At 31.9% G+C, this 14758-nt stretch overlaps 2 protein-coding genes across 5 annotated transcripts; one reads left to right on the forward strand and one right to left on the reverse strand.

Moving 5' to 3' along the window:
* Nucleotides 1-2511: 2511 nt before the first annotated feature.
* LOC130812705 (dihydroorotate dehydrogenase (quinone), mitochondrial-like) lies at nt 2512-10101 on the forward strand. Of its 3 annotated transcripts, none has more exons than XM_057678268.1 (11): nt 2512-2789; nt 4650-4732; nt 5266-5589; nt 5837-6092; nt 6862-6942; nt 7022-7129; nt 7214-7243; nt 7652-7789; nt 8946-8983; nt 9068-9167; nt 9583-10101. In XM_057678268.1, the coding sequence occupies exons 1-11, from the start codon at nt 2634-2636 to the stop codon at nt 9655-9657; spliced, it is 1389 nt and encodes a 462-aa protein (XP_057534251.1). In that variant the 5' UTR covers nt 2512-2633; the 3' UTR covers nt 9658-10101. The 3 variants fall into 3 exon arrangements, with proteins under 3 accessions (XP_057534251.1, XP_057534253.1, XP_057534254.1); XM_057678270.1 differs by having other exon boundaries at nt 2514-2789; nt 9567-10101; XM_057678271.1 differs by having other exon boundaries at nt 2774-2789; nt 4650-4757; nt 5834-6092.
* Nucleotides 10102-10695: 594 nt separating this feature from the next.
* Nucleotides 10696-13786, reverse strand: LOC130812706 (L-ascorbate peroxidase 2, cytosolic). 2 transcript variants are annotated; one of them, XM_057678273.1, is made up of 10 exons: nt 13551-13786; nt 13320-13455; nt 12115-12289; nt 11942-12007; nt 11752-11800; nt 11571-11653; nt 11406-11485; nt 11209-11311; nt 11057-11115; nt 10696-10984 (listed from the first exon to the last, which is right to left on the reverse strand). In XM_057678273.1, the coding sequence occupies exons 2-10, from the start codon at nt 13436-13438 to the stop codon at nt 10966-10968; spliced, it is 753 nt and encodes a 250-aa protein (XP_057534256.1). In that variant the 5' UTR covers nt 13439-13455; nt 13551-13786; the 3' UTR covers nt 10696-10965. The 2 variants fall into 2 exon arrangements, with proteins under 2 accessions (XP_057534256.1, XP_057534255.1); XM_057678272.1 differs by having other exon boundaries at nt 11213-11311; nt 13551-13708.
* Between the last annotated feature and the right edge of the window lie 972 nt (nt 13787-14758).

Below are 14758 nucleotides of genomic sequence, written 5' to 3' on the forward strand. Positions count from 1 at the left end.
CTGTTAGGATGAGGTAAACCAAAACCCCTTACTTAGTGGGAGTCGTCACTCCTCCAGTACAATGTTGCTCGAGCCACAGGTCAGGTTAAATAACCTTACTGTGTTCGCCGTATTTTACGTGCCGGAAAACACGTCCCACATTTTTTACATGCCGGAAGCATGGTTCGGCATTTCCTTACTATCGAGTCTTTTATTATCATGTTACTGTTTTCATATAAATGCAACATTATATAACATATAATAGAAATAAATTTATAACAATTTAAATATAAATAATCATTAGACTAAATCAAAACTTAAATGGGTCATTAGTATTTATTTATAGATTAATTTTCAATTAGATTTATTAATTTCTTAATAATCAATTTCTTAAATGTCTATTTATTATAAATGATAAAATAAATAGTTCCATCATAAATAAATACTAAAAATGTCTTAAAAAGTACATATTGGATTTATTATAGATCGTAGCCCATTCATCCAAATTTTTAGAAAATAAAATATTGTTTTATTTAACTAATTTCTTAATAGCTTAGTTTTAGATTTAGTACATGAATAATTAATTTCCTTAAGATTAAATCTAAACAAAATATTTTAAAAATTAATTTATTATTAAACGAGTTGGTGTATATTTTTATTCACCAAAATAAAATAATTTTAATTATTTTGTTCATTTTTCTTTCGTTTCGCCTATTATAACAATTTAGATTATTAATTTATTTCATTAAAATTTAAATATCACAAAAATTATTTAAATGAAAAATAAATGTGTAGTAATAATAAAATAAATTATTTTTCTAGAATTATATATTTTTAACCCAATTTATGAATTTCCTTATTTATGCGTTTTTAGCAAAAAAAATTAATAATAATATTTATACTCAACTATAATTCACGAAATTAATACAAAAATTATATCTCATAATATTTATGTACAGAAAAATTTTCATTTAAAAATATTAATATTTACTATTTTAATTAAAATTATTTCAGATTATGCAGTTTTGAAAATTAAAATGAATAAATCATATAAATTAATTTACAATTAATTATCACCAAAATTTACAGAAAATTTAATTTATATATTATATACACATATAAAATTTATGGGTATAATTTTATATAAATAAATATATGTAAGAATTTTTACGTTATTGGTTTCTTATTTGTAGAATTTTTAGCCACAAATTTAGCTTCCTCCCCTGAATTTTAGAGATTTTTTTTTGGAATTAATTTAGGATTTAATTTCTTCCTTATTTTTTTCTTCCCTTCTCCCACGTAGCTTTTGGAGTATATATAGGCTAAAGCTTGTAAATTTTTTTTATTACTTTAATTTACCAAATATAAAAAAAAAAACTTATATTTTAAACCTAATATTTTATTCTAAGAGAAATAAATTATATAAAAAAAGTTCAAGAACTTAAGAAGGGACGACATTAGAAATAATAAAACGAAACGATTATTGAATTTGTCAAAATATTTAAGATTAAGAAAAAAAAGGCCTGTTACACTTGACCTTAAGATCGGACATGGAGACGCTTATTTTTTGAATAAAGTTTACCCGAAGCTATTTTTTTTATTATTTTTTGTTAAAATTGTTTATTTGTTTTAATCTTTTTGATGGGTCAGATTCATACTTTTTTGTAAAAGTTTAACAAAATAGCTTTTGTTCTAAAAAAATTTCAATGAAAAATTTTATTTACAAGAATAAGCGTCTTTCACTCCAATCTTTTTAACATGCTACTTGTCGTTGCTAACAATGGACGATTATTAAAAATGAGTAAAAAAAGTCGGCCCAAGAATCGTTGATGGGTTGACTTTTTGGCTTTTTGATCATTGTTGAATCTGGATGTTAATGGCCAGTTGTTAATAACAGCGGACGGTAGTTTTCCTATATACTTTAATCTAAGTTTCTGTACGCATATGGTCCATTGTTAATAACAATAGGCGAAAACTTAAATTGAGTAAAAAAACTGGGCTGACTTTTTAAATCAGTTTAGATGTAATCGCTTGTTGTTGCTAACAACGAATATTACCATACCACAGGCTTAAACTAAGAGAAGTTTATTTTGGTAAATAAAAGTTTCCCAAGTTCACTTTGAGAGTTTTTTTTTAAAAAAAACTTATTTTGTTCAAATTTCTTTTTTTGTAAGTATATGATTAATACAAATTTTCAAATGAAACGGTTTCACATTGAGATTACCTCTATGGCTCTATTAGGTTAGTTTAATACATGCTTACCGCCTTAAGGCTTTAAGCGAACGCTTATAACTTTGATCACTTATAGTTTTAAAGTCATAATATTTTATAGTCTTGAAGTAATTCAGTTACAACTGAAGGTAATAAATTAGAAAAATTAATTAATTATACAAATCAAAACATCTCAAAACGCAATAACCTGTATAATTAACCTATTAATCAATCTAAAATTGCAATAACTTATTATTTTAACACAATAATATATACACAAAGTCGTATAAAGATAGTCTTACTATATCTAACAATTTATGATAGAATTTTAGGAAAAGAGTTCCAAAGTAACTCGAGGGTTTATCATATTAGACTGTTCTGATCAGCTTCCTTTTAAAACCCTCTTTTCACAATCGCACATCGCTTCTGAGGCGGACGAAGGTATGGGAATGGCGCAACGCTTAAAATCTAGTCTCCCACTGTTTCGTAGACTCCATACTTATCCCCCTGCCCAGAAACCTAAGCTTCAATATTCGCTTTTCTCCTCTAGTATGGGCTATTCTACTGCCGCTCCCCCTAAGAAGGACAGCGTTCTTAAGGTTTGCAATTCAATATTCCGTTTTTTAATGATTTTTGGCAAATTGTTTCGTGTTGATACTGTAAGCTGAATGGTATTTAGTTGTTTTTTTTGAATCTGTTATGCTTTGTTTGGTTGAAGCCCTTGAAGGAAATAAAGGGAAAAGACGGAGAGGGATATAATGAGGGAAGGGAAATGGAGGAACGACTTATGTGAAGATTGGAATTTTTTCACCATTGAATTATAGAAGAATTTAATTTTTAAAATCCCAGTCAGATTGTAAAAATTTCACCATTTATTTATTCTATAAAAATCTTCTTCATTTTTTTTTATTTTAGAAGACTGAATCGTACAATTTTTAAAATCAAAAAAATAAATGAAAGGTGAGAATTTTAAAAGCTAATCGGCTAAAAGTGGGATTTTTAGAATTAATTTTTCCATTTATTCTTATGTCAGATTGAGTTTGATACATTTGGAACATCTTTTCATAGTAAATGTAACAAGTTCCAGAGGAATATGCATCAACAACAAAGTCTTTTAATATTATCAATAATGTTGAGAATTCAGTTAAAAGATCTACACTTTTGATTCACTTAATTGAAACGTTTTGCTAAAAACAAGTTGTAGAGTTAGAACAAAAGATTTACACATAATAGGTATCAGATACTGAGAATTTGTTTGACAGAGCCACACATATGGAATAGAAATAGGATATATAGTTTTATTTAACGAAGTAGAACCATAATTTGATGATCAAGTCTTCTTATATTTCAAGTGGTTACTTGTGATTTAGGGGGTGGAGTTATGCTTATTCATGCTTATGCTTTGACTATTAAGTAATAATAGATGTTGGTCGAATGGCACTTGCGGATTGTGGTAGATTTTCTCTTATAAGATAAATGGCACAGTTTAGTCTCATAATATTTCAATCACATAATATTTCAATCACGATCCTTTATTTGAGGCACCCACACTAAATCCTATGCAAGTTTTATCTTATGAATATCTCTATCTCATCTGGGATCCCTGCAAATAGAAAAGTTCTCATTGCATAATATTGATGTAGAGCTGTAGACCAATTGTGATCGAGAACTCTTCCATTGCTCTTCCACAAGTTTTAGCATTGGTTTGTACTTTCCCATACATATCTTTGGGGTGTGAGGCCTTCAAAAGCTCTGAAAAATTAGATTACAAACTTCAAAAAGAGCTATAAAGAAGGAAATAAAGAACGGAAGAGAAACTTACGTGTGGGTACCTGTATCAAATGAGCTTTTTATGAGGCTAAAACCAAAAAAACACGGTGCTGTGAGGCACTCGCCTTAGGTGCTATAACGCACTCTATGGACATTTTTTAACTAATCTTTGCTATAGTTTTTACAGTTTTTTACAACATTAGAAGGGCATTTGCTTTTGTTTGTTGTCATCCTTTTTATAGGGGAAGAAAGTTTAATTGTTTTGAGGTTTCTCTAAACAAGAGCAAAATAACTGAGGATAAACAATTGTGAGTATTTGACATTAATTTTTGCACTTTCAGGTTACAGTTTCTTTTATTTTTCTATTTCAGTTAATGGCTTACTGACTGGCCTGTAAGATAAAGTTTGACGTAGTCCAACAGAAATGTTGGCATTTTAATTAGCTGATTATACCAGTTATAATGTGCTCATTGCTCTTGCATCTGAGTTATACTGTGCTCATACATCTGAGCCGAGGACCAAGGCTAGACAGATTGGATTTTTTGTTTTAGGTTAAGGACGGTTTGATACCAGACTGAATTGGAAATTGCAACCTCACAATAGTTTGCAACTTGATTGTTCATGCTAAAATTATGCTCCTTATCTATGTGAATTCTTGATGTGCTATTTTTCTTTTTATTGTTATTTAGGGAAGATTATTGACTGGATCGATGATAGGTTTACTTATAGCTGGCGGAGCTTATGTTAGTACAGTTGATGAAGCAACATTCTGGTATCTCTTTCACTTTTGTCATTCTGTGAGTAGTGCTTTCAACTAATAGCTTTGTGGTTAGCTAAATGCTTGAATGCTTTATAACTTCCATTGCTGAGAATGCTTCTATTCCAACTGTTTAGTGTGCAGGAGAAGGAAAAAAAAGTATTATATGTGTTATTTAGGGGTAAAACATACTAATGCTTATTTTTGGTTGTTCAACACGGGCATGATTGGAATGAATTAATTGAGTAGGGGATTTTGTAGTCATGAGGTTGAAGGTGTAAATATGGATGGAGAACTAATAGTCTTATTTAGGGTGTGGTGGCCTGCAAGGAAACTATTAGCCTTATTTAAATGGTTTCCCCTTCTCCCTCAATAGATAAATCAAGCCAGAGCCTTTGTACTTGTGACATTACTGTTTAATGTTCTTTTAAGAAAATTATTATGATTGGATTCTACCCTTGTTATCTTGTAACCAATATATCAGATAGGTAACTATATATGTTCTTTTTATTCCTTATTAACATAAATTATATCTTTTTTCTCCGTAGTGGTTGGTTGTTCTCGGGGACAAAACTAGTAAATCCATTTTTTGCGCTGTTGGATCCAGAAGTTGCTCATAGACTGGCTATCTCTGCAGCTGCTCGTGGATGGGTTCCTAGGGAAAAAAGGCCAGATTCTACTATACTAGGACTGGAAGTATGGGGAAGAAAATTCTCGAATCCAATTGGCCTTGCTGCTGGATTCGATAAAAATGCTGAGGCTGTTGAAGGTCTGCTTGGTCTAGGTTTTGGCTTTGTAGAAGTTGGCTCTGTTACTCCTGTTCCTCAGGAGGGTAATCCAAAGCCTCGTATCTTCAGATTGCGGGACGAACGGTAAGTATGCTGTTGGTGTTCTCCATCTGAAATGTTTACAGTTTCCTTGGATTCCTATTTGAGTTTCAATATGAGATCATTGTTGTGAACCAGATTTTGAGGGAAACCAAGGGAGAGCTTGAATGTGATGAATAAGTTGTGGTAAACAGAAAGAAATGAACTTGTGTACTGCATGGAATTGAGATGTAGTTTATTTTATTCGTGCAAACATTCTATAATATGATGAGTTTGTTTGACATTTAAGCAGAGCAATAATCAACCGTTGTGGCTTCAATAGTGAGGGTATACATGCTGTTGCTAAACGTTTAGGCGCACAACATGGCAAGAGGAAGCTTGACGAAACTTCTAGCACGGCCATTACTGCAAAGGATGAGGGTAAAACTGGAGGAAAAGCTGGACCTGGAATTCTTGGTGTCAACCTTGGCAAGAATAAGACCAGCGAAGATGCTGCTAGTGACTATGTACAAGGAGTGCACACACTATCCCAGTATGCGGATTACCTGGTAAATTTCGTTTATTTCTTGTTTTCTTCATTTTATTATTTCTGCAATTCTCTTGTATTTGGTAAATGAATCATTTTGAAGTTGATTGACTATAATGCAGCCACCTGTTATCCAGCATAAGTATAAAATTATGAGTTATGTCCAACTATTGTAACTAGCTAGCAATGAGACTAAATATTTATTAGAAGAGAATTAGATTGTTGATCCTCACTAATTAAGAAGCATATATAATTAAGCATCTTTGCACATTTATTTTACTTTTTATTAAGTTTCATGAGGAAATGGCTCAAATAGGTACCATAGTGGGAGCAGTTTCTTACTATATTTTCAATGTTAGAAAGATTCATGCGCGGAAGCTACTCACTATCATGATGAGTGGTAGTTTCTTGCAAAAATATGGCAATTTAATGCAAAAACGTTTCTGTAAGAGGTAGTATCAAACAAAATATTGTATTTAGAAAGATTGGCTACTAGAAGATATGTTCTTTTGTCAAATTTGCTGCTAAATTGAATTTCTGTTACTTTTACCAATATCCGAAACCCTAGTATCATCTGCTGAGTTTATTGAGTATTACTTTTTTATGTCAGCAACTCTTTTTTTTCAATATTATGATTATTTAATTGTTATTCGTGTTTGTGGCTTTCATAAACTTAATATCATCTCTTTATAAATTTAATGATAGCTTCATTTTCATTTTATTGTTTGGATGCATCCTGGTTGTTATAAGGCCTCTTCTGGGAATTTAAAGGCTTCTAATAAGTTTTTCAGGTGATAAATGTATCCTCACCGAATACACCAGGACTCCGCCAGCTTCAAGGAAGAAAACAGCTTAAGGATCTTGTAAAGAAGGTTTCATCCTCTAGTCCTTGGCTTGGTCTCTTGACAGTTTTCTTCTTTGTTGCGGTTTTCATTTTGGAAACTTGTGTAGGTTCAAGCTGCTCGTGATGAAATGCAATGGGGGGATGAAGGTCCTCCTCCACTGCTTGTGAAAATTGCCCCAGACTTGTCTAAACAGGATCTCGAAGACATAGCCGCGGTACATTGATGTTGTGTAATTTTATGGCCTTCAAGTTAGTGCTTAATAAACCGTACTCAAATTATGTATTTCTCCCTATGGCAGGTTTCCCTGGCTCTCCAAGTAGATGGGCTGGTAAGCTTTCTTCTTCAATATAGGTTTTGTGCCCTTTGCTTGAATGTTGGAACTTGGAAGTCAGATATTACCTCTCCTTGTCTGCATCTAGATGTACATTGTCATTTATATTATTATCGCTTGGATTATAATGAAGAATCATGTGCTTCCAGTGCTTCTATGATAACATTTACAGTTTTCTAGTTAAAAGAATTTAAGAAATATTGGTCAATTTTTTTTAGACTAAAAATTCTTATTGTATCTTTATTAAACTTCTAGAAATGGGTAGCACATACAAGTATTAGCATTACTTTATGTGCATACGTAAAAGGTATGGTCCTTAAATTCCAGCCGTTTAATGATTTTTTTTAAGTACACATTTTTTCTTATATAATGTCTAATTTATGGTGTTCGCACACTCATCTGCAGATTATTTCAAATACAACTATCTCAAGACCTGACTCAGTCAGCCAAAATCCTCTGTCGAAGGAAGTTGGTGGTTTGAGTGGGAAGCCTCTGTTCGACTTGTCAACCAGTGTCCTGAAGGAAATGTATATCTTAACACGGGTATGATTACTTCCATAAATTCCTTTTGTGAACTGTGGGAGTTTGCAACTGTATTGATAAACCTTCTAAATGCAACAAACTTGTTGATCCTTGTCTAAAAAGCATCATGTACTATTTCTTTGGGAATTTTTAACTATCTGCTGATAGCCTGGTGCTATTCCAGTTCGGCACTACTTTGTGCAAAGGCATAATGTGAGATTGTTCTGCGAATATTGAGTGCCATCTTTGTTTGGGGGTTAATGAATCATACTCTAGTACATTATTGTTTCTCAACGTAATTTTTGAAGCCTTCTTGATATTAAATAGTTATTTGATCTTTTGGATGTTGAACTAAAAATTTGCCAATTAACTAATTAATGATCAGCGGTAACTGCTGTGGATTGATTTTTATGACATTCTTGAGTACTCAAAGTTTATCCAGGAGGACTTATGATATTCATTACTTTTTTTGGAGTACTGAGTTCTGACAAGAGAGCTTTAGTTATCTTGTCTTTCTAGTTAAAGCTGTTGAATTGAGGGGTCAGATTAGGTATGAGTGTGTTATTTTGGGTCAATTCATTTCGGGTTTGTGCCGTGTACTTGTCTATTTGGTTTGCCTTTTAGATTTGGGGCATTGTTACGCCAGGTAAATTTGTACTTTTTTATTTATAGGTCGTTTTGTTCAGGTTCCCATCTTTACCATAGCCTAGTGTGTAAAGAGAAGGCAGTATGATACGAGCTATTTCTGGACCTGACTTATTTCTGGAAATGAATTTCTGGGAACTAAAAAGATTTTTATCTTTGTCATTTTTTCATATTTGAGGAGTATTATTTTCATCTTGCTTATTTTTTTTTCATCTTGTTTGTTGGTGGTTTGGGGACCTAATGATAATTTTGGATCGATTACCGAGAAGTGGGATTTGGCCCCCAACCTAAACATCCAACACTAAACTAGCAGATATTTGAGTTTAGCTAGACTTCTGGCTCTGTCTAGCTGCTATATTGAGACTAACAACATGCCAAATACCTGATCTTAGAAGATAGGGTTGGCTGTTTTGTTGAAATTGATAAATAGATATTTAAAGCAAAAAATTCTAAACATTATGCCTTTTAAGGTTTATTCCACCCGTTCACTACCCTTTGATATTTTGTTTGACACTACTGTTTTGCATGGCAGGGGAAGATCCCTTTGATTGGTTGTGGTGGAGTTGGAAGGTAATTTTTGAATTTTGGCAGCAAGCTGATTTTAAAGTGGTTTTTGCAACCTTTTGATTGATTTTAAGCTTCTGTTTGAATCAGTGGTGAAGATGCTTACAAAAAAATACGTGCTGGAGCTACATTAGTTCAGCTCTATACTGCATTTGGATATGGAGGACCTGCCCTTATTCCTCAGATGAAGGTATGTTGAGCATTTTACTACCATTACGACCTTTCGTTACGAATGACAAGGTAGTAACATGTACTATACAGTGCAGAATCCCTCTAATTGGGCGGATGTGAAATTATTTATGATATTTCTTCCATCCTACGGCGAAGATTATTTACCTCCTGTTTGTTAATAATGATTTGATTTCTTCATATGATCTTTGTCCTAATTCAATTCAGATTGGATTAAACTGCTACTTTAATCAAATTGTAGTGTTAAAGTATCACCTAAATTAATATTAGTGCTATCACTGAGGTCTTGTGGATATTTTGGAGGTCCTAGAGAAATCTTTGTACTAATATGAATTGAGTACACTGTTGACGTACGATCTCTGTTGGATAATCTCAAGTCTAATAGCCCGTTTCCTCATAGTTGATCTTTTCTTTAGGTTGAATTGGCTGGATGTTTGGAGAGGGATGGCTACAAATCGATCCGCGAAGCTGTTGGTGCTGACTGCATATAAAATTTGGGTGGACCAAGCGAGTACTGATAGTGCTAAACTCTACAAAGTCTGTTGCTGAGGTTTTCAGGCATGCAAGCGGAAGGCAAGTCTTGCACAAGGAAAGTTCAATAACGAGGCGCATATTTAATTTTGTTCCCATTACAAGTAATTATTTTAGCCCTTGCCAACATTTTTCTTTTTGGGTTTTGGGGATTCTTGCTGGAACCTGAAATTTTGATAAAATGAACTAGATTTGGGTGAGAAATTTTGACAGCAACATGTAAATGATACTACTACATTAGAGCATTCTGTGATAAAAGCTATAGGGTTTTTGTGTAGGATTTTGATTAGTTGATTGTTGTCATTGGTGCATAAAAGATCATCTCATTGGAGATGTTCTAGTTTTTGCTCAAGTTTATACTTGATGTAATACCACATTGTTATAGCATTTTGAGTGTTTGTAAACTCGGTAAAGTCGCTCCCTTTTTCTTCTTTTTCACTAGATAGTTTCTTGATATTATAGGGGTTTGATTTTTAACACCTAAAAGAAGATTAAATAAATAAAATCTATATTAGAGAGACGAGACAAAAAGCTTGAGAATAGGGTTGTCTAGTTTTTTTTTATGCCCAAAGGGTTGTCTAACACTCCTCAATCCCCCTAAATAACCACATTTGTTTTTAGTACCAAGACTAAAAAAAATTAGGTATAATATAGTAGATATAAAAAGAAAATAAAAGTGGTGGGATTATATCTAAAAATAAAAATAAAATAAATTTATTAGAACAAATTAAAATGAAAATTGAGACAAATTAAGTCAAATAAAACAGTAGCTAATTGTATAAGTTAACAACTTAACACCAAAAATATTGATTTGGATTTTAATTACTCGAGTTGATTGGATATTTATAATTGCCAAACCTTTATTTGGACGAGAAAATATTTATAATTTTCATTTTGAAAAAAGAAGAAAGCTAGACTTGAATCCAAGCTAGCTCACAATTGCAATTAAAATTTTCATTCTGAAATAAAGATGGACTTGAATCCAAGCTAACTCAAGATTGCAACAGACTTAAATACAAAACATGAATATGACACAAACACACAACCATATTTATTGTTTGCAAACACAAGATTAATGTCCCAAAATGATACACAATGATGCTATTAGCAATGCAATCAAAATTCAAGACTCAAACACAAACTTTACATATTATACACCACATTGAAATACTTCTACATTGATTATTCTTTAAGATTTACTTGAAGGCAGTAGCAATGAACCGGCTCATACAATAAACCGGAGTAAGAGTTTGAGTTCATCTTTGTCGTCACACCTCATCCGCGAATCTGAAAATAATGAAGTTAAGCTATAGCTGAAAATCAGAAAGTCAGAAAATCGATTCAAAAAGGCATACTCACCCAAGCTCGGAAAGCTTGAGATGGGCTTCGACATAGTCAGCAAAGAAGGCATCCTCGTCCTACAAACGATAAAGCAAATTTACGACAGCTTTGCAAATAGCAGTCTTAGAACAGAAGGGGAAATTTTATGAATGAATTGATCAATAAACTACTTGCGCGTATTTTTCAACATAGGGACGGAATGATGGATCGTCAAGGAGTGCTTTGTCCGATGGCAGCTGAATTAGACCTTCCTTTTCTCCACTGAGGAGCTCCCTGTCAAGATATTAGACAACATTTATCATCAGGCTAAGACTGAGACTGCATTGTTTCATTAAATGTGCACTGATAAAAAGGGAAGTATATGTACTTGAAATAGGAGTTGTCGAAGATTAGAGGATTAGACGTCCAAGCTCCTTCAAAACCCGATCTCTCCTTATGACACCTCCCCTGTGAAATCATCACAAATTCAGGAAACTTTAGTCGCAAGCATCGATTAATGAAGGGTGCATACGATTATTTCGGTGTATATTACCAAAGTGTGACCACCAGATAGAGCGACAATATCCTTATCGGACAGACCCATCCGATAGAATACTTCCCTCAAATGATCAGCACCTAGCATCAATAATTCATTACCAACACGGAATACGATTAGTCTCAAACAAGAGAATACTAATACAAATTGTAACTCGCAAAACCTTTCACATACTAACCTTTCTGTGCATCTGGCAAACGGCCCTCCGGTGGTGATTCAGTTTTGTCCTGAATTTTATTCATCATATTATTATCATGAATATTGGAGGTGTTGAAATTTTACTTCTACATCATGTATTTTCAAAAAAAATGTAGAATAAAAAGGGCGTAAAAGTTATAGTGTAGTTTTGCTCCGCCCAGTACACTTACAGGTCTCCCAGGGTGAAAAGGGATCTCAGGCCCTCCTGTGATTTCCACTGCAACAACTCCAGCCAGCTTCAGGACAGAAACAAATAGGCACGACAACTCAAGAAAACAGCCACAATTTGTCGATCATGAAATCGAAGAAGGCGAAATGTTGATGAAACAGATAAGTAGAAAACCTGGTAGAAGTCCGCATAGCTTAAAATAGGGAATTGCTGTTTGATAGGCTCCAGAAGTCTGACAGCAATATCCAGACCGTTATTGGCAGAATGAGCTAGCTCTTGTTGGTTCTTTATTGTCCCAAATGGCCCTCCTGTTTTTGAATGCATGTCATATGTCCCTGCTGCATGCCATCTACAATTGCACCAACCATCAATCGAGACTATTGTGTTTCTTAGCTCATACTACGTATGAGATTTAAACTAGAGGTGTTTATTAGAGTGATCGGGTAAGTTTAAAATCTAGTCTCGTGTCCACAATCCACATTGATTTTTACATAGTTTTGTATTAATTTTGAAGCCGAGTCAAAGTCGGATTTGATTATAAGATCGGGTAAATATTAAATCCTTAAAACTATTTTGGACATTTTTAATTAAAACTATATTGAGTCTAACATTTGTCATTGTTCAATACTATATTTATCCGTCTAGATTATTTTTCGTACGACTACATTCTATTACTCCAACGTTATTAAATGACTCTCGAATATACAAGGTTTGAAGGTTTGAATGTACTCAATCATACTCTATAAGAACAACATCTCACTCTATAATAACAAAGTGACTGGTTATACTTGATACAAAATACCATCTATAACTTTGGATACATGAAAAATACAAATAATTTAATCAACCAATATTACACAATCATAATAATCCAAAATCAAATAGCAATAACTATTCAATGGATTCATATTTATGAATAGAAAAAGAATCAATAGAAAAAGATAGAATCCAAATTGATCGATAAATCTCATTGATAAACAAATATCAACTTTTGAGCAAGGTCCTTAAAATGCACTACAACATTATATTAGTCTCAAACCTTCTAATTTTAGTTTGCTAAATCTTCACTTACTCCTATAGGTGAAGGAATACTTACATACTCCTTTTGTCCCCTACATTCTATATTTGTATGGACGCTAGTACTTTTTATTTATAGTTTCTTATTTTTTTGTTTTTCTACACTTCAATTTAGCAGACTACATCTAATAATTTCAATTGCAAACTAATTTGGCTAACATTTTGACCTAGTTTTTTGATATATGATAATGATTTTTAATATGATCGGCTTTTAAGCTAAAACCAAAAATTCATTTGACCAGTTTTATAATAGTTTGAATATAGATTCCATAAAAACGAAGAGAAAGAAAAGGAATAGTTACGCCAAACGAAGAATAATAGGAGCACATTGTTTTTCTTGGATAAGAGCTCGAAGCTTTCTCCTACATTTCTCCACTGCTTGTTGGTATTCCTTGCTTACATTTGGATAATTCTTTAACATTTTTGAATCTTAATCTCCTACAAACAAACATCAATCAAATATAATTATCACTTTTAATAGTTTCTACAACCAAAATCAATCATCATCTTATATATAATAGCAAATAATTTACCTTAACAGAAATTTTCAGAGATGAAATGGATTCAGAAAATAAGTAATGGAAATGTTTGGAGAAATCAGATGATGGAACAGCACTGGATATAATTTATAGAGAGTGAATTCAAAATGCCCAATTTCAGATGGATCAGTCATCATATCATATATAATTGGCAACAGGAATTTGTTAAAGGAAGTTTTTAGAACAACATGGAGGGATCATGAACTTTCCAATTTTACATATTACAACGACGCCGTTTCATCCTTTTTCTTATTAAAAAGAATATATAGGATATATTATACTTCTATTTAGTAGGATAAGGCAAGAGCAACGAGAATTATTAAAAGATAATAATTAAATCGGCTAATCAAACTATGAATAGTTTCAGAGAAACCGTCTCTTACAAGAATTTGTGATGCTGAAGTCTATATAGATTGTGAATTTATTAGGGGTTTAGGACACTACTTAAGCAAAAATTGGAAAGATGTTCTAATGCGTTTTACAAATGATTATTTAATGTTAGTTTATTGTCTTTTGGCTTTTAGTCAAATAATAAAAAAATATGTTTGACGAATAACTTTTGAGTTTAAATGAAAAGAAGTAATATTTAAGAACATTATTTGATAAAATTAAATTTTAGCTATTAATTAAAAATAAAAATAGATCAACAAGTTAAAAATCAACTAAATTAGCGGTTAACCTCTTCATTTTGCTTAAGTCACCGTGGTTTTCATTATAAAATGATTTTTCTTTTTGCTTTAAAAACATAACATATGAATTTATAATGGTATAACATTTTATATATAAAACATTAGTATATGTAATTACACCAATAATATTTTTGCTTTTTACATAGAAACCCATGTTGAACTACTTTTGACAAATAAATTACCTTCTTTTTTCTTAAAAGTTTGCTTATTTTCAAAATGATGTTGGTTTTTCTTTTGTTTTGAAAGAAGAATATAATTGAATACTTCATCTGTTTTTTAAGTTGTTGGTTACCTTTTAAAAAAAAAAAAAAATCCTAAACTTTTAATTAAAGTGAAACCAATAAAATAAAATAAAGAAAATATGATTAAAAACTAATAAAAATGTCGATGCTACTAATTGCTTAAACAAAGCTAAACTAAAAGAGTGTTTGATAAAATTGCTAATAGGACAATTTTAGTACAAATAAAAAATTGAGTAGTTAAAGTTTAAAAATTAGTTAGTTGAAATAACTT

The sequence above is a fragment of the Amaranthus tricolor genome, chromosome 5, assembly GCF_026212465.1.
Source record: "Amaranthus tricolor cultivar Red isolate AtriRed21 chromosome 5, ASM2621246v1, whole genome shotgun sequence".
In the NCBI taxonomy this organism is placed as follows: Eukaryota; Viridiplantae; Streptophyta; class Magnoliopsida; order Caryophyllales; family Amaranthaceae; genus Amaranthus; species Amaranthus tricolor.

Bases quoted from the DNA above. Each gene is read 5' to 3' on its own strand.
- LOC130812705 (XM_057678268.1), top strand. From the start codon at position 2,634: ATGGGAATGGCGCAACGCTTAAAATCTAGTCTCCCACTGTTTCGTAGA. The intron at 7,244-7,651 runs GTAAGCTTTCTT...ACTCATCTGCAG, and splicing joins CTCTCCAAGTAGATGGGCTG to ATTATTTCAAATACAACTAT. The intron at 9,168-9,582 runs GTATGTTGAGCA...TCTTTTCTTTAG, and splicing joins CCCTTATTCCTCAGATGAAG to GTTGAATTGGCTGGATGTTT.
- LOC130812706 (XM_057678272.1), bottom strand. From the start codon at position 13,438: ATGTTAAAGAATTATCCAAATGTAAGCAAGGAATACCAACAAGCAGTG. The intron at 11,801-11,941 runs GTAAGTGTACTG...AATAAAATTCAG, and splicing joins CTTTTCACCCTGGGAGACCT to GACAAAACTGAATCACCACC. The intron at 11,312-11,405 runs GTACATATACTT...ATATCTTGACAG, and splicing joins TTCGACAACTCCTATTTCAA to GGAGCTCCTCAGTGGAGAAA.